Source organism: Necator americanus, chromosome II (assembly GCF_031761385.1).
Source record: "Necator americanus strain Aroian chromosome II, whole genome shotgun sequence".
NCBI lineage: Eukaryota > Metazoa > Nematoda > Chromadorea > Rhabditida > Ancylostomatidae > Necator > Necator americanus.
The window spans coordinates 27,846,496-27,857,304 of record NC_087372.1 but is presented as its reverse complement, the minus strand read 5'-3'; the positions used below and the strand labels follow the sequence as shown (position 1 = coordinate 27,857,304).

Here is a 10,809-nt window from a genome sequence, read left to right as displayed (position 1 = left end):
TAAATGTGCATCTCCCAAAATAACTTTTAAAAAATGTGAATTTAGTGAAGCTTCCACTAAGCGAAATGGGAAATGCATATATCGAAATGAAATGGAATTCATGTGATTGCAAAAGATCGAACCATCCCTCGTAGGGTAAGAAAGAAATGAACTGATTGGTCATTCAAAAAGAGTCTCATGTAACCTATTTTCTAAGAGTGCTGTTATAACTACCTACATACTATCGCAAACCTAACATTCTTTTTTCATTTTGAAAGAAGAGAATGAAGATGAGTATAATGTAGTAGAATGCGCCAACTCTGATTCAGTATCGACAACGAAAAAGGGTTCTATGCTGAAGGTCTAGCAGAAAAAAATTGAGAGCTTGAAAATTTCTCATGTCATCCTTACATCTTTATAACAGTGGACTCCCAGAAATTCTATCTCTTACCAGCGATCTTTTATTTAGATTCGATTCTAATAGCTCATTTGCGGAGTTACATTTCTTTTTTATGAGGATTTATCGAATTCCTCTTTCCTAGCACCTGGAACCCCCAGTGTATGGAGAAGTCTTTGGATGTTTTCTGATAACCTTGTAGATATTTCAGTGGGCGCAAAAATGCAAAAATAAGGTGTGTTATTTCGTCCATTTATTTACTTATCTACTATCATTTATTATTATTTGTTTATTGCTTATTGTGAAAAGCACAATCTACGTAAATGTGAACGTTGGGTAGGCTTGTTAATTCAAATCATGAATACATTCATTCGCACCAAATTCTCTCTGAGATGGATTTCAGACGCGCGCTAAAAACCAAATTGCTCGTTTCAGTAGGAAAATAGGAGGAATTTGAGCGGTGCATTATAAAGGAGAACAAATGACCCCTGCTACGGCGAGCATTGTTTTCCAGAAGAGTTTTCACTGGTTTTTAGCAAAAGCGACGTTCCCAACATTGATCAAGCAATAGTATTGATATAACTGAAAAAAAAAACGGTAGAAGTAGCAGCTATGATATCCCAAGTGAGAAACGAAGTCCAGCCCCAAGCCCTAAAATGTTGCTTGCTTTGGATATACAGGATGATAGCGTGGAAAGAGGCTCCCGGAGACACTCGAACTTCGTCGCAGGAGCTGTGCATGGGTCTTCAAGAGGCTCACGAGCATAACGTGACCATGCATTGTCAAAGCGATTTGTTGCTCCTGAGCAGAATCACCGTTGGTCCCGAGCAGGGGGAGCCTCCTCACCATCCCCTACAGAATATCCTCAATCGAGTGACCGTGTTGCGCTTTCGACAAGGATAAAATGGGAGAAGTTTCTCTGCCAATAATCGAAGAAACGTGCACTGTGAGAGGCCAGTTTTTCGCTCATACAGTTGAAATAATTTGGTGCCAAATATAATTTTGTACGAAACTAAGATTTTTGTAATTTAATCTATGAGCTTACTCCCTTAAAGGAGTTATTTTTAGTGGTTACACTACAAATAGGGACTGCTCTGAGTAGTATTCTTGTTGGAGGAAATTTCACTAATTTAACAATGCACCACAGAACAATTTTGAAGGAGAAAAAAGTTAGTAGCAATTAGACTAATAATTACAGAAACAGTCAGGAAATACCATCGGAATGTCGGAGCTTAACATGACACTCGTTTGAACTCACTTCTAAACGTTACTTTTCAGCACCAATGCATCCCCACCTTTAAGAAAGATACTCTCTTTTTTCTTGCTTCTTTCAAAAGAAAAAATCAAGACGCTTGGTGTTGAGAGACTACAAAAACAATCCTTTTGAACACGTTTAGGATAGTAGAGTACGATACTAGTACCGGGTCAAAGGACTTACACTTCACTAAAAGTTTTCGGATTGCAAGAGCATGTGGCGTACTGAAGTCACTATTCAGCTGCACACTATTTTTGTGCTCCTATTTTGTTCTGGGAAATCTTCCACACCTTTCAAAAAATGTGAGTTTAATACAAGAAAAGAGGACCGGACCGCTTTGATTCTGTACGTGGAAGCAATTTCTGAAAATGTTGACGCTGACGAAGACAAGGGATCCATGTATTGCTATGTAAGAAATGTTGTGCGGAAAAAAACACTTAGGAAAATCACACAGAGTTGGTACATGAGCAGGATTAAAAGAAGTGTTTAGCCTAGATCGAGAGATGCGAGTTTTGCTTTTCTGTCAGCAGGATTTCATGTGTGCCTCACTGTTTGCCTTTAACGTCGTGAAGCAACACAGCTACGACAGCAACCCATCACATCCACGACCGCTGAAGTCCCGACTCTATCAAAGGTTGACGTCTCGCCCCAAAATGAAACTGCACATATTCTCTTTGAGTCAGACATCAAATCCAGATACGGTAATCTCAACGCGACTGGCAGAAAGTTTATTTCTGAAAAAAATGAGGAAGTGAAAAAAGTCCACAGCATGGGTTCCTGAATGGAAGTGAAAATGTTCATAAGGGCGGGTAAGAGTCGTTACGAGTGTGTATTTTCCGGTGATGTCCTCGAAAACCTGAACGGTTTGTTTGTCCTGACTTCATGCACATTAACTCGCATATTTGCCCGCAGATGTTCATTTTCGGCGGAGAACAGCTATGTGCCTGAAATATCCGCCGCCTCGGATCACAATGAATTTCAGCAGAATTTCGTGACCTGATCGTCCACTCGCAAATTTCATGGTCATTGTGATATTTAGGCTGGACACATAATATATTTTATCATAGCTGGAACGCGGTGGCAACAAGTGATTTGAAAAAAACGTGATGAGGTATATTAATGAAAACAAAGGTAAAGCACTCGGATTGAACCAGAGAAGATCGAAATTAACAAGATAAAGACAATCACATTATGACCTGTAAAGCCTGAGACAAAATTCTAAACAAAAATAATATATGTAGGAGTTGATGTGAATCAGATCATCACAAGAACACGCCGAACCTTTGCAGATGAGGCTTCCAAACCCTTTTTTTTCTGAACAAAAAAAGTTCGGAGAAACATAAATTAGAGATGAGGGTCGATATTGCGACAATGAAGTATTTTCAAACAAATTATTTGTAGTAGTTTTTTTTCTGAAATGACCGTATGAACAAAAAAACTCGAGAAAATATTTACATATGTGAAGGCATTGACTCCTTATTACGGAAGTAGCATATAAAAACTGTCCTGCAAGAATCGGAAACCAAAGATAGAAGGACGAGTTTTAGCGATTTTTTTAATACAAATTGGGAGCTTTGCAAAGGATTTTGGTGTAGCTATCATAACAGAGTGATTTGAAAGTCATTAGAGATGCCAACATTGTTGATTTCGTGATACGCTGCTGTAAGTTGGATGGGAATTGAAAAGAGCTTAATAACCAAAAATTTCCAACGATGGAAGTTCTACCTTCTTTATCTATTTTCAGGAATCTTATTTTCCATGGATAGATTGAGGATACGAAGTAGGCCCAAAATTTTCAGATTACAGAAATCGTAATTACTTGAGTGAGAAACACCAAACACAGGAGTACAGGAACTGACGGGAGCTGGAAAACAACACCGTCCATGTTGCTAATCGAAGTTGAAAGAATAATGCACAGCTTACAAAACAGAGGAAAGGCATAGACTGCTCAAGCAAGGAAACAAAAAGACTTCGCGAAGCACCCGTAATCCTGGGATCAACTGCAATCTCTGACAACATTCTAAGATATGTTCTGAAAGCAGTAATAGTGTATCTGAACAGAGAGGAGTGAAAGATCTCGGACAACCCACAACCATACCTTGGAAAAGGAATGGAAAAGCTCTGCCACTACCATATCTCGAATACAAAAGCTCCAAAAAAGTGCACACATGACTTGGTCATCTAGGAAAGCTGAAAACACTACTATCATGAACAAAATATCAGTAGTTACTCCTAAAGTTCCCGAAAAATTGCATTTTTCGCCAAAAGGAATAACATTCGGGAAGTCCAACATCGTAATGTTGTAGGGTCAAAACGACATGAAGCACGTACGCAATTGCGTATGCGGCCTCTCTCGACGCGCTTCGGTGAAGCGTAGCGGCTAGAAGCGTGGTGCAACTCTTGCTGGCACAGCCCATCGCCGCAGTTCGCGACGGTTCCAACTCGGTTCCAACTGCTGCCTCCACCGAGCCGTTTCGAGCGCGTACGCGAGTGCGCCGCAACTACACTCATGATTCATGTCGTTTTGACCCGACCATATCTCAGAATCTGCAGCATTTCCCATCATTGCTCCGGAGACTCAAAGCGCTCTCAGGCTTAAAAGACTGCAGCGTCACAGTTCTGTCAAAAATAAAAAAAAAATACATAGAAAAAAGTAGAGTGATATTGCGCGCTCACCTGCCTTTGTGTGCGAGGACTACCCATCGGTGCAGTTCGCGATGATCCCCCCTCGATCCTAAATGCTACGCTCCACCACACCGCTTCGAGCGTAACGACATACGCAACTGCGCCGAGGTTCATGTCGCTTTGAGATGACTGTACTAACTGAAGTGCGCGCCGTCACCGAGCACACGCATTCGATCCTTGGTTGTACATCTATTCATATGAAAAAGGAAAGAACACAGATAGTATCAACTGAAAGAATCCATTCTAAAAAATGGAAACCTATGCTACACAACCTACATTTTGGGGAATCTACTAGCTGACTGCGACTACCATTGATAACACAACACCAGTCAAGCAGATGCATTGTACAAGAGCCTTCCAGAAAGTCCAAAATTGATTTGGTTCCATGCTACACATAAAAATCCAAGACAGATGGATCACCGGTAACCTACACTTCCTCAGTCAATTTTGTTCTACTTTATCCTTAGCCGGAACGACTGGCTGGACTCCTTTGTTCATTCGTCACTTTTCGCGCTCCACGGTTAATCCTGCGCTCAAATGTCACTCCTGTGTGACTTGTTCTCATGTGTTTTTTTATCTTGCTTCGGTTGTCCTCAGAAGTATAAGCTGTTCGTTGGATTATTCTTCTCTTGAATAATTGAATAGTTCTGTCTAATATCAAATGAAATAGTGGTAGAAGCGTTGTTCACAGAAGTGCAGCACAAGTTCTTCTGTAATTTTTTGTTGGTAGTTGTAAATGTCCTTTTTTTCGCACTTGTAGGTTGCACCTTTTTTCCGTATTACACATGTTATTTGTTTTTAACGGATGTTACTCATGAATTATATAAGAAATTTATCACTTCAGCCGTATTTCCAGTGTTGAGAATCTTTAAATTAATTTTCAGGGAAAATTTCATAGTTTCATGAAATGATGCCTTTGTTTATTTCTTAAAAATAGGGAGAAGCTGAACGAGCCTCCTCAAGAATTAATTCTGTCTCTCGTTCAGTGCATGATCCCATACCAATACCTAAAGCTACATATTAAAGCGTAAGAAATCTATTGTTCCAGTTGTTTTCCTGGTCGTTTCCTCACTTTCTGGTTACTACAACTCTTAAAGCAGAAGGTAATGGCGGGAGAGCGATCGCGGAAGTATCTTCCACCATTCTGGGATGACGATAATGCAATGCAAGGATACATGAGTGTTATTAAGGTGAGGTTTTCTCAGAGATTTTTCATATTTCATATCATATATTTTTCATATTTTATTCTCACTGGCATTTAGTTTATTTCCTGGTGTTGTTGTACACCATTATTTAAAGGCATTACTCCACGAATCTGAGGTGGTACGGATTTCAGGTGGAGTATTCGTATACTAGTAGATTATGGGGAGGAGAGTGATTCCGTCCATTCCTTCGTAATTGCCGTAAAAAACGGCTCGGAAGATACGGCTTCGGGCATTCTGGCGCACTTCCTACAAGGACTTCGACTGGAGCGATCCAGCCTTGTGCACGCGCCGCATCTTCCAGGCCTTTTTTTACGGCAATTAGGAAGAAATGGACGGGATCACCCTCCTCTCCATAATCTACTATCTCTTACAAGAATACTCCACCTGAAATCTGCACCACCTCAGATTCGTGGGATGATGCCTTTAATATTAGCGTGAGAACGAAAACTTGTTTCGTAATTTAAATCGATCCTGACCTCGTATCCAATATCATTTAAACTGGTTAGACTCTGGAAGATAGACGGAACTGCGTTAGTTACATTGGCAACCAGAGTTAAAATTTACCAGGTGCATCACGTAGCGGAAAAACATACCCACTATATTCTATCCTTTCAAAGACAAGTGTGTTGCATACGGGCAGTGATCTCCGCAGTGCATCTCGCTGTCGAGCGTTTGCGATGTCTTCATTGAGAAATACCCACTTGCTGCATCAAGAGCAGCGTTTCATGGTGTGTGGCCGGTTACAAAGGCGCCACAGCGGAACGCAGCGTAGAAATTAGATGGTGTCGTATATGAATGCAATGCCAGAGATGAAAACGAGCTGATTTATCCCACATTGACTCTCTCTTTGAGAAGTAATATCTGAGATTTTTTTTTGTTGAACATAGTGATGCTCAACGTAAAAAATGCGTGTACTTCATAGTACAGTTGGTTCTGAAAGCGCTCAACCAGTCTAACACGACACGTCCGCAGCAAACTCGGGCACTTGGGATGCAGTTCTAGTGATGAGGATTTCTTGGTCAATCGTCCGAAGGTGAAGTAGGTCCCCCGCCAACCCTCCAAGAAGGGGCTCGGACTATCACATCTATGGCGCCACCGATCAGCGAAGATATGCGTCAGACAGATGGAGATCACCGCAGCTGCGAACCCAGCGTTTTGTTCTGTTTGAACTACTTCAGTGACTATTGTTCCAAAATGACGGAGTCTGTAAATATTGGGTACCATTCAAACGTGTGTTTCAGGCGCGAGCTGTGAACCCCATCGATCACGACCGGAAGATGAAATTCTGGACAGATTTGATTGCCTCCTCCTGTGAAGTCGAAGGAAATGCAATAATAAGCGTAGATGCTCTAAAGAGGAGGTTTCGGCGAGGAGATCAGGTCCCTGCTAGTCTCAATGTAGTAGTAGACCATCTGAACAGGTACGTCTCATTTTGATCGTTCAGATTCGGAACCAGTATTTTTGCTAAGGAAGTGTTACTTTCAAAAAAAAAGCAAAGTTCTGGTTTTGAATGCAGTGCCCTATCTTCATCTTTGAAATTCTATAAACATTCAATCTTTGTAAACGGTGAACACCTTATGTACTCTAATAATGGAGAGGACAGAAAACTATCTCAACTTGTTTTCACTCTTTTTCTCCAGACGCTGCACGGCGCGTCAGGATAAGTCACACGCAGCAAAGTCAGCTTGTAATGTCTGACTTGCAACGAGTGGTGGCTAGCATTTGATGCCGCGTAGGTTCGCAGTACAACTCTGGAGTCATGTGTGCCATTCGAAGAACTGTGATCGTGATGGCGAATGTAACAACTATCTTAGATGGTTGAGTGCATTGATTCTGTAATCTTCATAGAGAACGAAACCTTGTCAACTTGTTGAGCTCGTACTCTATATTTGTCCATTCACTTTGCAACTGTTTTATAACTGAAAATATCATTTAATTCAGCTCTAAATTCCCTCGTATTTAGATGTGGTGTCCTTCTGCCACTATCAAAATGGAAAGAGCAACATTCCTCTTGGGTAGATTGGAGTTTTTCGCAATTGAGTAAAACATCTGAGTGGTTATTTGGATCAACGAGGGCGGATGCAGCTGAACGTTACATTCATCTTCCTACAATAAAAGTGAAAATTCCCTCTCCGTTCGCATTATCTGTGCTCGAATCCATTCAACACATCACTCCTAGTTTCAGGTTCAAGCAGATTTGCTGATGGATTTATATTCTAGAGAATTTCAATCTGAAGTAGATGGAACTGGTTATGTCGTTGCTTACTCCACCTTCTACGACAGCGCCCGAGACATTGTTCACACAAAAGTAGTTGATTCCACTCATTAATTTGCTAGTATCGCATCACTTCATTGATTCTTCATTCATTTTCTTGGTTAAGGAAAATTTTGATGTTATACTGGCCCATCTTTCGGAACGTGGAGACGTTATCGTCGGACAGGGTCGCAACGGTGAACAAATTCTCAAGTTTAGAGTAGGTAACATTACAATTTATTATTTAAGAACCATGCATTGAAACAAATTCGGAGAGTTCGTGAAAATTGTTTCTTGTTGTGACCTCTGCAGTCATTTAACTATATTTCGTGATTAATGGAAAAATATAAGAGGAAAACGAACAAAAACTCCAGAAAACTGCGTTTTAACTCTGTCTATTGTGTTCTCACATCCTCATCACCATCGTAGTGATATACCCGTTGCCTTATCTCATTTGCTAAATTAACTCTCAAGCAACTTGCTTTAAGGATATCGAAAGACGAATTTGTCTTATCTTTATCCGAATTCCGGGCGTCGCGCTTATTCATTGTATCTCGTATTTGGGATAGCTGGGGCAGTTATGTTCTGGTATTTTAACCCTATAGCAACTTCTCTGCTTGTATGTTCAGACACTTTCTCTTAAATTAGTATACCACATAAATAAGGATCAGTGACTATGTTGTCAAGTGTGTGTTCTCATTTCGGGTCGCCGAATTTCAAACTAACAATTTCTCGGAATGTTCTAGGTTGCCCTTCTAGGTTATCAATGTTCTTGTAAATTCAGGACACCACAAGTGATGGTCCTGTGAGATTCACCGAAGCAGATGCAAGCGTCCACGACATTCGAAGAGCTATGTCAAAGGTGGAAAAGGAGATCGGCTCTCTTGAGAAGAAGATACAAAAGTCCTCATTTTTCTAAACCTAAATCCGAGACATTCTTCTATTTTTTTCTTTTCAAGATTAGATATCGATTGTCGCACAGCGTTGCGAGGTGGTGATAAAACGAAAGCAGCGAATTTACTACGGCAAAAGAAACGTGCGCAAAAAGATGTCTCCGACAAAGATGGTCAGTACCAGCGATTGTTGACAATGCTTCAGCAACTTGGCTCCACCAAGGTAATGAGGTTATATGTCAATTTTGCATGAAGCAAATGTGGCATGCTTATTTCAGCATAACAAAGAAGTGTTGGATGCATACAAAGCTGGAACGGCAGCTTTTAAGGCCACTCTAGCACGGCATGGTCTAACGCCTGACAAGGTAAGTGTACTGTTAGATTTCTTTGTGCTTCTTAGGAGATCCATCAGATGATAACAATGTTTTTTCCTTGCATTGTTTCAGATTGACCAAACTCTGGATGAGGTTGCAAACTCAATAGAAGATTACCGCGAAATCGAGGAAGCCATCAGCATCCCAATCGCACCAAAGTTGCACGACGAAGAGGACCTTGAGAAGGAACTGGACGATTTAATATCAAAACAGGTTTATTATATTCGGGCTGTAACCATTTGCATAATATCTTCACATTATATTATATTACATATATATTGTATACATATACGCACTTTTGAAATGTAAAGTTAGAAATTACGAAATTGAAGCAATATTTGTTTTCAGCAACCGCTTCCATCTCCACCAGTTGCTACTCCTCGAAAGCATGTTGCTCCGTCTCTTCCAGAAGTTCCAACAAATACAGTTGGTTATTGTGAACTTGACGAAGATGAAACAGTGAATCTGGAGAAACGTCTTGAGCGACTGCGATCAGCCATGTGATCTCTGCTTGCTGAAATAAATATCAATATAGCCACCATTTTCTTCACTTACTCGGCGGGTTGATATTATCGTTCGATTGTACACCTCTTCGCCGAAGTACGTCGTTCTCATGCATAACTTTGTCCAACCTTCTCGATAAAGCGAAAACTCACACTGATTCTATAATCTCCTGCAGTTCAGACAGAGTTCTTGCGAAGAGTCCACGTTTTCACCAGACCTTTAACCTATCTATTTCTAGTCTTTAGTAGTGGACTTTTTTTCAGTATTTGGGTAACTTCCACCATATATCTGTGAAGGTTATATAACTCGCGTATGCATGACCGGAGTGCATACCGAAGGCGTAGTTTACAAGTAGAAGAAGGCCCAGCCACTGCGAGCAAGTAGCAGTCAGACCCGCAAATGTGGTCAGAACATAGCTATACTTTTGCAAGGATCGAAATAAGTTTTTTTTTAAGTGAAAGTTCAACTTTTTTTTTTTTTGATTATTTCCCCGTAATCCCTACGTACGACTTTCAATGGACCTTCCCATGGTGATGTTTCTAGCAATTGCTTTCTTTAGTTGGGCCGGAAACGAGGTTATTAAAGTGCTTTATCCATGACTTTCCTGTAACCAATCAAATCTTAACTATAAGTCTGTCACGTGGAAAGAAGAGGAAGAGATCATGGATTTGGAGATAGGCGACGCTACAGCAGCAGTTCTCGCTTTCTGTTGACACCTTACAGTAAGCGATGCCTTTAAATTTATAAAATACGCGCAGCGGGAGACGTGAAAGGTATCATCTGTAAGAGATTTTCATTTTCGTTCACCTTGCTGATGGGCGTCAGTGAAGTATGAAGTAGTCTTAACAAGAGTATAGTATGAGTCTAACTGATAGTGTTCTTGTTCTCGCTAAATGCAATCGGATACTCCAGGATTTGGGATTCCACTAATCGTATGGTTTATACCGTTGTGTTAAGCAGCATTCATACACTGCAAACGAAATTTATCATCCAGCACAATTTCAGATCATATAAATTAGCAGGTCAAGCTTCTAAGCTGAACATGGACCCTTTGAAAACAAACATCCGCTTATTATTCCCTCACCATTCCGGACATTGTAGACTACTGCTACAGCTCAGTGCCCCGTCCTATGCACTACTGTAAACTTCGCTCCGGTCCCAATCTCTGTCGAATACTGCTAAGGAGATGCTCATGAGGAGGAGGTAGAAGGACGTACGATAAGTCAATTGGAACGACTAGAACAATGTTCTGGAAGGAACTGA

General features: G+C 40.8%; 2 protein-coding genes across 2 annotated transcripts; both read left to right on the top strand.

The window, feature by feature from the left end:
• Window positions 1-1,057: 1,057 nt before the first annotated feature.
• Window positions 1,058-1,279, top strand: RB195_019693 (uncharacterized protein; the record flags this gene model as incomplete). Its single annotated transcript, XM_064187663.1, has 1 exon — window positions 1,058-1,279. The coding sequence occupies one exon, from the start codon at window positions 1,058-1,060 to the stop codon at window positions 1,277-1,279; it is 222 nt and encodes a 73-aa protein (XP_064043544.1).
• A 4,143-nt stretch (window positions 1,280-5,422) lies between these two features.
• Window positions 5,423-9,546, top strand: RB195_019692 (uncharacterized protein; the record flags this gene model as incomplete). The annotated part of the gene is made up of 10 exons (XM_064187662.1): window positions 5,423-5,506; window positions 6,763-6,941; window positions 7,485-7,638; window positions 7,707-7,829; window positions 7,903-7,995; window positions 8,560-8,678; window positions 8,735-8,891; window positions 8,947-9,033; window positions 9,115-9,255; window positions 9,391-9,546. The coding sequence occupies 10 exons, from the start codon at window positions 5,423-5,425 to the stop codon at window positions 9,544-9,546; spliced, it is 1,293 nt and encodes a 430-aa protein (XP_064043543.1).
• Between the last annotated feature and the right edge of the window lie 1,263 nt (window positions 9,547-10,809).